The sequence below is a fragment of the Vanellus vanellus genome (assembly GCF_965231255.1).
Source record: "Vanellus vanellus genome assembly, chromosome: 8".
Lineage (NCBI taxonomy): Eukaryota > Metazoa > Chordata > Aves > Charadriiformes > Charadriidae > Vanellus > Vanellus vanellus.
In genome coordinates this window covers 29,476,775-29,491,821 of record NC_138913.1, presented here as the reverse complement: position 1 = coordinate 29,491,821, position 15,047 = coordinate 29,476,775, and the positions used below count along the sequence as shown (strand labels likewise).

Genomic DNA, 15,047 nt, shown 5'->3' with positions numbered 1-15,047 from the left:
ATTCCAGAGGAGTAAGTGATTAGAAAGTGCTTGTGAAAACCATCCTCAGCCAGCTCAGCAATGTTCCAGTGAAAGTCAGTCCCTTGCCACAGGGCCACCGGGAGCTGGGAGCACTGGAGAAAAGGGCTAAATCTTGGAAAGACTGCTGGCTGGGGTCTCCTTTTAGAGAAAGCTTGGAATGACTCAGGCCAGCATCATTCCTAATGCCAACGAGGAACCTATGAAAACAGATACTTTTAATGGAAATTGCTCACAAACCTGTAGTTGTGCAGACACTACTCGTAATAAAATGCTCTTCTTCACAAAGGCTGTGAGAACAGTGACCAACAGAGAAGAATCACATTGCATATTTCCTGTCTCCCAGTCATGTCTCTGCTGGAGACATATGGCACCCCAGAGTGGAGTTGTCTCCTTCTGCTGCTGCCCTCCACGGCCACATCCTCACCACATAACCCTATGTTCAACCTCCCAGCATGTGGTACAGCAGAAATGAGGAGCGAAGAGGTCTTCAAGTGCACAGAAACAGCTACTTCATCCAGCACATGTAGGCACGGCCAAGGAAGCACTGGGTGTGAACAACCCTGAGACCATATTCTGGGAAGGTCCCCCCACTCTGTGTTCTGGCCACCCCTCGGGGCCTCCACACAAGCATCTCACCCAGTTACCTCATGCAAGCTGGAGATGAAACCCGAAGAGAGACTGGAGAGCCCAAAGCGTTTCTCAATGGTGGTGAGGCTGCTCTTGAAGTTGGCGCTGTAGAGGAGCTGGGAGAGCTGGAGAAGCCCGTGGCACAGCACAAACACCTGCGAGCAAAAAAACATGCCATCCCAGTTAGCGCCCTGCTGATGCGTAACTGCTGGAGATCATGTCCCGTGCCAGGGATTTGAGAGTCATACACAGAGGGACTGAAGTTGGCCAACACGGCTGCACCTCTGACATGCAACAGATCTACTGAAGGGCTCAGTGATGGATCCATGAGTAAGCTTTGCAAAAGGAGCGATGCAGCGTTCAGAAGAGAGGACAAGGAGCTCTGGTTTTATCTTTTTTCTGCTTTACCATTAATAACATTCATTGGTGTTTGCACTGCGGCAAACCTTGTGCAGCTCTCATGAGCCACCCTCCAACCCGAGGAGGACCCGTTGCACTGGGGGTTGTACGATAATGAAACGAGACGGGTTCGACTTTGCGCAGACTCGCTGGGTGCTCCTGAGACCATGGGAGAGCCAACCCCGCAGCTGCCCTGCTGCAACCGAACAGGAACCCTGCTGGTTTAGACCACCTGAGACCCAGTATTTCCAGTCGGCCCCTTGGATTCACTGGGCTGTAAAGCCAATTCGCGCAACCTGCTCCAAGGGGCATCAAGAAAAAGTCAAAAAAAAGGGCTTTAAAAGCCCCAGAGGGAAAGGATGAAACACGCGCAACGTAGTCTCACTACTGGAAGACCTCTGTAGTAGTCTAAAAACAGCTTCTTTCCCTTGAGCCAGGCTGTGAGCCGAGCCAGAACCCGAACCCAACGGAGGACTGGAGCAGAGGAGGGAATACAGAGAGTTTACGGGGCAGGGCAGAAGCGTGGTCAAAAGAGCCCGGGTGGCCTGGGAGAGGAAAGCGCTCTCAGCCGGGGATGCGAGAGGCAGCTCACAAGTGTCTTTTGATCTATATTTAGTCAGAACAGTTTTCCTTTATTTTTCTTGGAATGGAATGCGTCCGCACGGTGCCAAAAGTATTTTAAAATAATTTAAAAAAAAAAAAAAAAGGAAAAAGGTCTTTTTATTTAAATGCACAGGAAATCAAATATTTGCTGAATACCGGAAGCGTGTCCCACAAAGATAACGGCGGGAAGTCCGAGATGATGAATGGGGGATCAAAGGTATTGCAGAGCTGACAAATTCCTTATGTCCTTGGCTAGGAGAGCAGCAATACTCTTTATTAGTATTTATTTGAAATGAGGGTAGCGCCCAGAAGCCCTGACCCATTGTGTGAAAAAAAATAAAAAAAAACAAACCAACAACCCACCACCAAATCCACCAACAGAAAAAGAATGAAATTGTCCACCCAACACAAAGGATGCAAATGCCGTAGGTGGGTGAATTGGCTTTTTGGGGAGCAGAGGAGGACGCAGAGCCAGGTCCAGCAACTGCAAGAGAATTTGAGTAGGAGAAGATGAGGAAGAAGATGGCTTCTTGGGAAGCTTCTCCTGCGAGGGAGGATGGTACCAGCCGGGAGAGGCAGCTGGGTGTCTGAAAACATAAGAGATGGGAGAGATGCTGACAGACAGGAAAGGATGGAGATGAAGGAGAAAACGAAGCCCTGGCAGTGTGAGGGCAGGCTGGGAACAACCTGGAGAGCACGGAAAAGTAGAAGGAGAAAGGCGAACACCAGAAAAAAAAGAGGGAAGAAGGGTCCCAGCCACACCTCGGAGGGCTGTCAGCAGGCGGGCTAGCATCAGGCAGGCGTCTGCCACCGCGGTAGCTGAGCAGGAGAGGACAAAGTCCCAGGCTGGGACTTCTCCCCGACAAAAAGCCACAGAGCAACGACATGGGGGTGTAACGTGGGAAACCCTCCCAGACAGGGACAAAGTGGAAGTGAAACGTCTGAAAGTAAACTCTTGAAGCAGAATGACCTCTACACCTTCCAGCTATCAACTCCTACGTTCAAAAACCCATCCCAGCACGTGGTCCCATGGGATCCTGCTGGATCCACCACCTTTCCCTAAACCTGACCTGGGATCATCACGCAATTAGTCCAGCCGGGCTGGTGTGGAGCAGAGAGGTGACTCCTGTGAGGATGAGAAACGGAGAGGGGATCTTGTTGCCAGAGAACATTCATTTTTTTTTGGTTCCTGCAGCTCCGGCCAGACCCTCTTGAAGTCATTCGAATAAGGAAGCGCTGGCGAAACAGCGGCGGGCCGGGACCGCCCGAGATGCGGAGCAGCTGGAGGGAGAGCTCTCCCGGTGCGAGGCGTTAGCCCGTAGAAGCAAAGCTGTTTACCGACAGGGAGGGAAGAGGGTGGATCACCGAGGCTGAATTTAGCGCAGCAAATGTCAGCCTAATCCCAGGGCAGACGGGGAGATGAGAAGTGTTGGGGAGAGAGGGGATGCTGGCAGGGAGGGAGGATGAGGAGGAGAGGCAGCCTGGCTCCCCGAAATGCCGGGGTTGGCAAGGAGTGGGGAGACGGTAGAGTCATGGAAGGACCATGGGGAACCAGCACTGGCTGTGCTTCACGGGAGGATGGAGGGGAAGAGATGAGAGGGAGAAGCTGCGGTCAGAGAGGGCAGGCAGGAAAAGGCAGGGCGGGCAGGAAAAGGTAGAGCTGGCAGGAGGTGGCCCGAGATGGGTTTAGGCATTGGGGATAACCTGGGGATGGAGAAAACGGGGCCGTGGATCCCGAGGCGCCTGGGCGGCAAGGTGGGAGAAATGCAGCTGGAAAGCACCAAGGAGGGGAGAGAAAGCCTTTGGGGTGGGACTGGCTCCCCTCCTCCCTGCCTGTGAGGCCTTCTGATCTGGCTCCTGCGAGCGGGGTTAGCAGGGAAGGCAGAAGAACAGGAGGGATGCTCAGGGGACCAGATCCCGCCCCGCGCTGCTGCCACGCAGCAGCCTCAGCCCTCGGATGCGGAGAGCCTGGAAGAGCAGACCTCTGAGGCTGGGGGAGATGAAGGACACCACTCTCCTGTGCCCCCTCGCAGGTCCTCACGGGTCTCTCCCATCCCATCCCTGTCCCTCTCCCCATGTGTTCCCATCCCCACATGTTCATGCTGACCACCCACAACCTGCTGGTCCGTGGAAACCAGCTCTGAGATGGTTCCTTCCAGCTGCAGAGAGCAACCAGATGTGCTGCACTGGCCCCACGCACCCGCCGAGCAACCTCAGGAGGGGATGGAGCTGCTATCATCCATCATCCATAACACTTAACGAAGAAGGGGGTTTGTAAAGCAGAGCCAAGCTCATTTGAAGGGAGGTCCTGCTGACGCAACGCCAACACAACGGCACTGAAGGCGAAGGCATGGTGGGAAGTTCAGGACTCGGAGACGTTCCCACAAATACAAAGTGCTGACCCTCCAGAGCAGATCCTGGTGTATTTTTGGAGCTTCAGGCAAGCAGCAGTCGTGGGCGGCCAGGGAGCAGTGCGGAGAGGCCAAAGGCGTACACCCACGTGAACACCCCCCTCAAACACACACAAAACCAAAATCCTCTCTTAATCATCCCCAAGTTTCCTTCAGAGTGCCGGAGCGATCCTGACTCCAGGCTGTTTATACAAGACACTTGACTCCTTTCCAAGGCGCACTTCGCTTAAAAGGGAAGCGAACGCCTGGGGGAAGGTCCCTCACAGCCACACTGCTCCCCCCACCCCAAGTCGGTGGGGACTAGCACCTCCTGAGACAATGATTTTTTGTAAGGAAGAGAAACACATCCTGTTGCAGGGAAGAGTGGGGACTGGTGGCTCCATGCTCTGGACAACACTTCTTGTGTTCAAAGCAGATAGCTGGCAGCTGTTCTGCCAATCCCAACGCAAACCTCCTTTAGAGGAGATGTGTTCAACAAATACTTGACCTGGAGGGCTGGTGGGGCTGGTGGGGGGCAGGCCTCCAGGCATAAGGATGTGGCAGCAACATTGCAATCCTGTACTGGCACCAAAATGTCCCCGTGGGATGCCAGGTATGGCCACGGCTGGTGGAGTCCTGGTAGATGTCCATAACAGCTTTTCAGTCCTTGCAGCCACCTCAGAATCATTGAATGGTTTAGGCTGGAAGGGACCTTGAAGACCATCTCATTCCACCCCCCCTGCCCTGGGCAGGGACACCTCCCACCAGCCCATGCTGCTCCAAGCCTGGATCAACCTGGCCTTGAACACCTCCAGGGATGGGGCAGCCACAGCTGCTCTGGGCAACCTGGGCCAGGGGCTCACCGCCCTCACAGTGAAAAATTTCTTCCTCACGTTTAATCTAAATCTCCCCTCTTCCAGATTGAAGCCATTCCCCCTCATCCTATCACTCCATGCCCTTGTAAAATGTCCCTCCCCAGCTCTCCTGTAGCCTCTTTAGGGACTGGAAGGGGCTTTAAGGTCTCCCTGGAGCCTTCTCTTCTCTGAGCTGAACCCCCCCAACTCTCCCAGCCTGTCCTCCCAGCAGAGGGGCTCCAGCCCTCGCAGCATCCTCGTGGCTCTCCTCTGGACACACTCCAACAGGTCCATGTCCTTCTGCTGTTGAGGGCTCCAGAGAAGACCTGCTTGCAGCCTTTTCCACTTCCCTGAAGCTCCTAGGGAATAAAATAAGGCTCTGGGAGGAGAGAGAGGGCCTCCCAGCCTCATGCTGAACCCATAAAGCAGCGAAGGATGAGGAAGCCAGAGCCAGGGGTTAAACCTGTCCTTGAGGTGGGTGCTCTTGGGGTCTGAAGGAGGTTGCTGCTGCCGGGGCTGGATGCATGCACTGGGAGCAGGCAGCATTGTGGGCAGTGCTGGTCAGCAGCGCTGGTCGGCAGCTGGTGCTTGCACTGCCCCACTTCACATACTGGGTCCGCTAAGCTGTAATTCCCTTATCTCACAGCTCTCTCTTTCAACATTGCTTAGGTAAGATAATGCACTGTCAACATCATCCCTGGCCTTAACAAACAGCTACCTGAAGGTACACAATGACTGGACTTTAGAAAAGCCCATTATGAAAGGTGGACTGTTTCGTAAGAGTTTTTTTTTGGGAGGCAGGCTAGGGGAGCATCCCTTGGCCACCAAGGCAGCCAATAAAATGCTTGGCAAGTTGGGTTAAATAAGAAAAAAACCCAAACAAACATGAAGTATTCGATAAGCCCAGCCTGCAGTGTTGGACATGGGTCAGAGCCAAGGCCAGGTAACAGAATTCAGATTTCTTGTTATTTCAAAGGAGTCAACTGCCTCTATGGAGCCTCCAGGATCCAGAAGGCCCCTCCAGGACCCAGGAGGCCCCTCCAGGATCCAGGAAACTCCTCCATATAGAAGCCTGGCTCCGCTCTGCAGGAACCAGGGGTTTGGGAAGATGCTGCTACGTGCATCACAGCCACTGCCCCTTTCTCTCGGCCACCCAGAGAAGCGAGTTAAGGGTTAATACTCTGCTCTGTTCCCACAGCTTCATGCTGTGGTAGCGGCACTCATGTCCATAGTCATTCCTCACCTCATTTGTCAGTGTCTTCACCTTGGAAGCCCTGCTTGGAGATAGAGGAGGTGGAAATCCTGATGGTGCAGCTCACCCAGTGAGCTGGCTCCTGCTCTCATGTGCACACACTGGTGCTAACCTCCATGCCCAACAGCCTTCCCACGGCGGCACCACTAGCGGCGTGGATGGGAAGAGCCAGGGCTTAATTCATTAGATGGGCACAAGAGCTGCCTGGGGAGCTGTAAAGAGGAGTGAGGAACCTCACAGGACCTACCAAACTGCTCCCAGCTGACTGAGGACAACGAGGTAAGACCTGGCCAAGAGCCGTCGTTGCAGAAAGACACAAAATGAATCTGGCTGGAGTAAATGTTTGAAAGGACTAGGAGTAAGGATGCTCTCTTAGCTCTTTCTCTCCACTTAGTACTATTAGAGTTGCGTTTTGGGCTCTGGAAAGCCAAAGGAAAATTGTTTGACCTTAGTGGAAAGTCATGGCCCAAAGCAGGAGACCTGTCCGCCTCTCCAGGCTTCTTCCACTTTGCTCTCCTGAGCTTCCAAGGGGGCGAAAAAGACAAGGGGAGGGGGAAACATTAGGAAGGAATAAGAATATCCCCCAAATTATAATAGTCAGGGAGAAGACAGGCTGTTTACTTTAGAGCTTGTAAGTGATCAACAGTCACTGCACTACGAGATCCTCCTGCAGTAGGACGGCTGAGGTCACTCAGTTCCAAAGAAACGCATCAGTTGGAAATGAAAAATATACGGACGTGCGTGGGGAAATAGGTCCCTCCTTGGCATCTCTTCCTCTTGCTTACAGGCAGCTGCCTAGAATTACAGATCGAAAAGCACCATGAAAGATGAAGAAAAAAAGTTAAAAAAAAAAAAAAATTGGCTCCTAAATTTTATTCCTACTGCAAAAAAAAAACAAAAACAACCAAACCAACCTCTAATGAAATTTGAAATGTTTGGGGATTGTCTGAAGCATGCTGCTGCCCAGATAATTGTTGCAATGATGACCGTCTACTGCCAAGTAATCCTCGCTTTACAACCCCCCGTTGTCAAGCGCAAAGACAATGTTTGCTCTTTTTGCGACGAGTGTACACACAGGATTTCCCTGCACCGTACCCCCACGTCTGCGCAAGCCATGCTTTGCTCTGCTGCTGGAGAGGGAGTGCTCCCGGGGACATAAAAACGTGTCCCTGCCTTCACGTGCAGGTGGGCATTGTAGATGTCAGAAAAAATAAAAAAGGAGATTTTTGGCTGCAGCGGGTTGCTGAGACCGGACCCACAGCGGGTGAGGTGTGAGGCTTTGCTGCTTCACAGAATCACGGAGTGGTCAGGGTTGGAAGGGCCCTCTGGAGATCATCCAGTCCAACCCTCCTGCCAGAGCAGGGGCACCTTCAGCAGTGGCACAGGACATGTCCAGGTGGGTTTGGATTGGCTCCAGAGTGGGAGACTCTCCTACCTCTCTGGGCAGCTGTGCCAGTGCTCTGCCGCCCCCACAGGAGAGAAGTCCCTCCTCAGGTTGAGATGGAACTGCCTATGGTCAAGTTTGTGCCCGTTCCCTCTTGTCCTGTCACTGGGCACCACTGAAATAAGACTGTTCCCATCCCCTGGGCACCCTCCCTTTAAGGATTGATAAGCGTTGATAAGATCCCCCCTCAGTCTTCTCTTCTCCAGACTGCTGCCGAGAAAACACTTCAGCTTGCAAAATACGATGCATATCGTTAAGCAGACGTCTGTCTTCCTGCAACCGGCACAGGTAGGTCGTGTGGTTGGGGCTTCGCTCTTTCATTTTTTCCAAAGGTCTCTCTCCTTCACGGTGCGTGAGGATCGGACCATGATTTCCTTGAAGGTAGCTTCAGCTTGGCTTTGTTTTCCCTGACCCGCAAGCGTGTGCAAACACTCTTCTTGCACGCCCACAGCCCTGGCCATGCCTCACGCTCCCTATCAGCGACACTCCTCTCCCATTTTGCTCATGATAATCTTATCTATGCTGACCACTCCTTGGTTGTGTTTGGGCATTGAATCACCTCGCCCCTCATAAAATTATCTTGTTTCATGTCTCCTAGACCTTGATCCCACTAAACTTTCCAACCTGCTTCACCCTCTGGCCCTTCCCGATCTTTTTCCTTACCTTGCTGCTGGTGTTACCGGTGAAGGTCAAGCAGTTCTTCCCTTTTGAAACCTGATCCCACAGAACCCAGACATAAACACAGTGTTGGATCCCTCCAAACCCAACCTTTGCTTTCTGATGTCAGCACCATCACCACGAACGCTGGAAAACCCCAGTCACGGTGGGACCTTCTCCCCGTGCCACCCCACTTGTCCTTAAGGACCCAGCTTGCTGCCTTGCTCATCCAATTCACCATCTCTTCCCGCACAGTGCTCAGTATTGCGATATTCTTTGATTTTCTTCCTTAAACCAATGGCCCTAATGAACAATGACTTTCTCCTCTTGGTGCTTCCCTCTCCGAACCTACAGCCACGCTGTCTTCAGGCCAACGACCCGATGAATCTCCTATTCTTGCTAACAGCTAAATAAAGCAATTAATAATCTTTTCCAACAGGATATGAGAGCACAACTTCTACATCTCCAGGCTTCTGAAATATACTCCTCTCAGCAAATTCCTTTAGTTCCTTTGAAGGAAGGGACAAAAAACTTGCCCTCATGCTGTTGGGACCTCAGACCCCAAGGCAAGGCTCCCGTTTCTTCTGCAGAAGGCATCCGGCTTCTCCAGGGAGGGGAAAGCTACCTGCTCCTGGCCATTGCGCCCTGCGTGCCCCCAACATCTTCACCCTGGGATGCCCTGAAGCTTTATCACGCCCTGAGAGCCCACAGTCTCCTCCTGACCTTGCTGTCCCCTCTCCTACGCTCTTCGATACCATCCCTCTCCCTGCCCCAATGTAGCACCCGATTTAAATCTTCCCCTAAAACTTTTAAATCTCCCCCCACCCCGGCTCCCTCCAGTTGACATAAGTGTCAATAACTCCCTGTTATCCTCCTGCTTCCCTTTCCACGCCAGGTGGTCTGGGGGGCCCTGCGCTCTCCAGCGAACCGGCTTCCCGCTGAAACCAGTCCGACTCAGCTAAGTAATGAGATATTGATAAAGCTCTCCTCCTTGTCGTGTTTCTGGGGATCCAGATCAAGCAATTAGCTATCAATTAAAATAGCACAAACTCACGAAAGAGGCAATAACGGTGAAGAAGCCAAAACATTTGAGGCGCTGCAGTGGTAACACCTTTGAAATAATCTTTTTTCAGTGGCTGTCTGGAAGGGCAAGATGGGTATGGACATGATGACTGGAGACAAGGGTTAGGAGTCTGGATCAGGGGGCATCAATGGGGTTCACGGCCATGCTTGGGTATCAAAAAGACCAACCATCCACTTCTCCACCTTTCAAGCCTGTTTTGTTCCTTTAGGCAGTGAGGTCCTTGGTGTCCCCGGTACCACCAGGTGCTGGCATCCACCTGAAGCTTGGCTTCATCCCACATCCCATCTCTAGTGGGAGGTGTCCCTGCCCAGGGCAGGGGGATTGGAACTAAATGAACTTCAAGGTCCCTTCCAACCTAAACCATTCTATGATTTGCCAAGCAGAGCAACTATCAACCTCCTAGTGCCAGGCAGCACAACCCTGGAAGCTCAGGTGAACTTCAAAGCAGGGGGTCTGTCCTTGCTCATCACCCATCTCCACCACCGCTGTGGGATTACCGAGATGCCTAAGGCTTCTCGCAGGGGACTGTGCTCAGCAGCAACCTCCCAGCTCCAAAGACTGAAGGCCTTTTGCATTCGGCTGTCTCTCTTCAAGGTGCTTCAAGACAAACGGCCAGCTTCTGGAGGGGTTCAAGTGACCTTGCCACATCTAAGAGGGCACTCAAAAACATAAGCACAACGACCAGGTCTATTCCAGCTATGAGATCACAGAATCATAGACTAGTTTGGATTGGAAGGGACCTTTAAAGGCCATCTAGTCCAACCCCCCTGCCATGAGCAGGGACATCTTCAACTAGATCAGGTTGCTCAGAGCCCCGTCCAACCTGACCTTGACTGTTCCCAGGGACGGGGCATCTCCCACCTGCAGGTACGGTGCAGACAGCCAACACGCCGCCAGCTGAGCCAGGTGGTGCCCTGAAATAGCGGTGTAGGCAGAGCCTTGGTGCCGTCCGCTGCAATTGCAGTATTAGCTACGGTCATTAATACCCACGTATGACCGGGAGTAACTTCCACAGCACCAACAAGGAACTGTCACCAGCCACGTTCCCGCAGGGTGCAGAGATCAGCTGTAAACGCCTCCTGTCCCAGAGCATGGATATGAGCCAGCGGCCACGACCATGGCTCTGGTCCTCCTGCGTCCCCAGCAGCAGCTCCGTACCATCCATCCTCAGAGCGGCCATCCCATCCCGCTCTTCAGATCCCTGCAGAACCATTGAGGCTGCCCAGAGAAGGGGGGGAGTCTCCCACTCTGGAGATGTTCCAAACCCGCCTGGATGCCGTCCTGTGCCACTGCTGGAGGTGCCCCTGCTCTGGGACTAGGGAAGCTCCAGAGGTCCCTTCCGACCCTGACCAGTCTGGGATTCTGTGAGTGAAACTACCACTTTCCCCCAGGACCTTTCCCTCTCTGATGCCCATCCCCAGCACCATCAGGCTTCCCACCTCCAAACATCAGTGGCAGCGGGGTCAGTGCCAAAAACCACCCCGAGAGCGATGGGAACCGGTGCAGGGAGGCAGCGGTCCCCATCGCAGAGAACGTGGAGGAGAAAGATGGTTTGCACGGAAACATAATTAGGTATTTTTAGCCCCAGCCCTGCAAAAGGCACTCTGAAAATGATCCTGGCATGTGAGCCGCAGGGAATAAATATTAATTTTGTGATGAGGACTTGGAGTCTGCTACAACTAGGGGATTTTATTGCGTTGGAAATACTGTCCTGGTCAGAAACTGTCATTGCTTTCAAGAGGACGCAGCATCTCATTAATTTAAACCCCGTTATAGTACCTCTCTCTGTGTGGGATGATGCCAGCAGCTTCCCACACAATTAGGTGCCGGATGAAAACTTTATATAATACGTTATAGGCAGCGCCAAGGGCTTCTCATAAAAACAAGAGCTGCAAAGCCCTATAAACTGAGATGCTCGCTGTACACCTTGCCCTACGATGACCTATTCACAGCAAAACAGCTTCCCAAACCTGGAAATTCAGTTGTGACACTGATTTTCTACTAATTTGGGGGGGGGCTGAGAGAATTAACAACCGTGCATGGGCTTTCCCACCTTGAAGCTGTTCGGTTTCTTTTTTTTTTTTAATGTATATATATTATTTTTAACACAAATGTCACAGCACGGGAAGAGTGAACGGGTGAGGAAAGGGTGGGGGATGGCATTGCCAGTCAATTTATACGCATCTGCTCTTAAAAGCAAGAATTTTTCTCCGAGGGGTGGGTGTCCTGACCCCTCACTATCCCAGACGGCATATATATCACCCATCTGATGCCAACAAGAATATGCTGATAGAGCCCAAACATCTCCTTAACGCACTTCTGCGCTGCCGGTGTCAGGCCGCGTTGTTCCTCTTGATTTAGCAAAAACCTGCTGATTTATTTAAAAAAAAAAAAACAAAACAAAACAACCAAAAGTGCTTCTTTTCATGCACTGGTTTTCCCCTGGTGCAGCTGTATCCGCACCAGCAGGGGCAGGTGGGATGTGGGGGTCTCTGGCGGCATCTCCTGCTCGGGGGTGGGGGTCACTCCGCGTATGTTCCCGCGCAGGGTTGCCACACTGGGTGCTGTGGCGCCACTTCTCCCTCCGAAATCACCTCCAACGGGTTCGGTGGTGGGTGCCTGGCCGGTCTGGGGAGCTCCAGGCTCCTCGCTCGTGTTGAAATTAAGACTTGAGCCGGCAGCCGCCGCGGGGCGATTCAAGCGGCGATGGGTGCAGGCAGACGGCCAGGCACCTCCCGGCACGGCCAGAGCTCCTGCCGCCGGTGAGGAAAAACCCCCCAAATCCCCCATATCATCTGCCCTTGGCCAAATAACCCTGGAAGATCTCAGGCACAGCCCTGACCAAGCACCCTGGGGCATTTGGGGTGCTGAGCACCCCCCAGCCCGACTCCCGCGGCTGCCTTATGGGATGCAGAAATGGGTTAATATTTGTTGGGGCTTTTTTTTTTTTTTTTTTTTTTTAACCCTAAAGTTTGACATCCTGAAAAAGGCATCGTGTTTGGCAACGTTTTTTCACTTCCAGGACATTTTTGCATCCTCCCCTGTAAGCATGAGCTGCGAGAAGAGCTCTGTTTTGGGGTGATTTTACTCCCCCCGAGGCATGGTGGTTACTGGAGCAGCCTGGAGGGGGTTAGGGCCACCTTTCGAACCTCTGTCAGAGGAGGGGACAGGTCACCACCTCCAGAGGCATGTCACAGCAGACCGGAAGCAGCCCTAAATTAACCAAGGGAATCTCAAGCTCTTCCTCCTGCATCTCACAGTCAAAAAGGGCCATCAAGTCACTTGCTGGAATAGCCCAGCCCGGGCGGTGGGGACCATCAGGTATGTAGAACTGGAAGACATCATCTGAGATGATGTCCCCAGCCCTGGGAGCCCCCACCTCATCACCCGTTGACCCCAGCGAGCCCAGAGCTTTGCTGCTCGCCCTGAGGAGCAGCCGTGTTGGGAACAGCCCCACAGCATCCCCACAGCGATGCCGCGGCCCCGTCATCCGGTGAAGCTTTCGCTGCCCAGAAAGCAACCCCAAGAGCCCAAAGAGAAGGTGGCAGTGGCGTCCTCCACGCAAAGCGAGGAAAGATGAGTGGCAAAATAAATCCCAAACCCACCCCGGGCTGCGATGCTCTCCCTACCCGTGGCTGCACCCTGCCGAAAACACGCTTAGCTGGGAAGCGCTGACAAACCTTTCCTCGGCCCAAAAACATGTGCTGGTAGTCAATAACACCGGTGGGAAATCACACCCCGGCGCGACCGGTGGATGCAACACAAGGGGGTCCTGCCCGCTGCCCCCCAGCGTGACAGCCCCTCTGACGCACCCAAAGCCACTCTTGGCGGTTGGGCAGATGCTGTTGGGAGCCGTCGGGCCCCAAAACTGCACTCAGATGCCGACACGCGGAGATGCTGCCAAGCGAGGCACAAAAATCCCCCCCCCCCCACACACACACACATACACACACACCCCTCAGGGAAAACCTGGCGAAGGCAGGCGGGATGTCCCGGGGATGGAAAGCAGCATGTGCAGCAGCCTCGGTGGCCATTCCAAAATGGGCCAAACTGTGCCACACCGGGGGGTGGGGTAAAAAAAAAAAAAAAAAAGATGGGGCGAGGAGTGGTGCAAAAGCGCGATGGTTAGCAGAATTTGAAAGGCGAGAGGGTGGCTGGGGTTTTCTCACGCAGGCGGTGAGCTCAAGAGCCTGAAGGTCAGGCAGGGACCGGCTTTAAGGTGACAGCTCTCGCCTCGCTAATCGGGGCGGGTGAGTAACTGGGCGGCCAACGCCACAAAAGCCACTTCGGCCCGCCGAGATTTTGCTTCTGTCACTCCAAATGCCCTCCTCACCGCGGTTTTTAAAGCAAGCCGGTGTTGTTATAGGGCAGTGTTTTCCTTTCGCACCAGGATGTGGTTAATCATTCCCTAAGCAGCAGCACACTGTGTACCGGATGCTGTGGGTGAGCTCCACAGCCCACGGAGAGCTGCCCACGCCGCGACCACGGGGAGTAACACCCACGTGCCGCGGAGGGTACCGCTCCGAAACCCCCCTCCCCCCTCCCAGCCCTTCCCGTACGCCCAGCGGCGCAGACCTCGGCGGCGTTATCCAGGACCGCCCCGAGGAGCTGACTTTCAAATTCTGCATCTTTGCAAACACCCTTTGTTTTACTGGCGGTTTGTACCAGGGATGCGGGGCACCCATGGGATGGGTTGGGGTCATTCTCTGCACGAGCATCCTCCTCCCTCCCCGCCGGGGAAGCGGCGCATCCCTGCCCGGCACTGCACCTTACCTTGATATTGCAGAAGATAGTGCGGGAGCAGGTGCCGGACCTTCTGGGGATGTCGACTGGGGGTTTACCGACTTCGGGGTGGACTCCCATCGTGGGGGCTTCCCAGGGAGCCCCGAAGAGCTGGGCTGCACGCGGGCTCCCGTCCCTCTCCGGCCTGTCCCGCCGCCGGCAGCGTGCACGGTCCGCGCCGAAAACCCTCCAAGCCCGTGAGTGAGGCAGGCAGCGTGAGCGCAAAGTTTTTATAAGTCTGCTGTCGGGAGCGATGATGAAACCCTTTCTCCTCCCTCTTTTGCTTCGCGCGCCGAGGGAACTTTAAAGTCGCAGGAAGCTAACGCCAGCGTGCCAAGGGAGCAGGTGGGAGCGGGGGCTCGCCGAGCCCCGGCCGGTTTCGGGATGGGGACCGTGGCGGTGGGACGATGCTTGCCCACCCCTGGGGGGGACACCCAGCGCCCCTCCGCTGTGCTCCTGGTCCAGGCTGCAGGATGCGGCTGGACCGGCAGCGCAGCCTTCCTGCAAGGAAAGCGATGGGGGGGGGGGGGTGGGGGTTAATCCAAGTCCCCCAGAAAGGGGCGAGAGGAAGGGGAGGCACCGCTGAGCAGACCCAGATTTGGCTCCTGGGTGGTGGGAGGGAGGGGAAATCGGGTGGCCAGATGGAGAAATCCCGTTACGGAAAAAATAAACTTCTCCTGCTTTTCTCTCATGGAGAAAACTGCATTTGTGAAGCTCCTGAGCACTGTTTTTTGGGTTTGGGGTTTGGTTTTTTCTTCTTTTTTTTTTTTTTTTTTTTTTACCAATACCTCTCCAGGGCTTTGTTTATGCAAAGCACTGATTTATTTTGCGGACTCCTCACAGGGATAAAAAGTGTCAGAGGGAGAAGGGCAGGTTGACCCCGGCTGAGGGAAAGCCATCTTCAAGTATTTCGTCAAAACGACTGCTTTTCCCA

At 53.8% G+C, this 15,047-nt stretch overlaps 1 protein-coding gene across 1 annotated transcript in view; it reads right to left on the bottom strand.

Moving 5' to 3' along the window:
• Positions 1–14,314, bottom strand: part of SLCO2A1 (solute carrier organic anion transporter family member 2A1) — a 32,023-nt gene extending 17,709 nt beyond the window's left edge. Inside the window, exons 1-2 of the mRNA XM_082486878.1 lie at positions 14,105–14,314; positions 666–803 (exon numbers count right to left, since the gene is read on the bottom strand). Coding sequence (XP_082343004.1) covers positions 666–803; positions 14,105–14,194 — 228 coding nt within the window. The 5' untranslated portion in view covers positions 14,195–14,314. The remainder of the gene's footprint in view (positions 1–665; positions 804–14,104) is intronic.
• Positions 14,315–15,047: the final 733 nt, after the last annotated feature.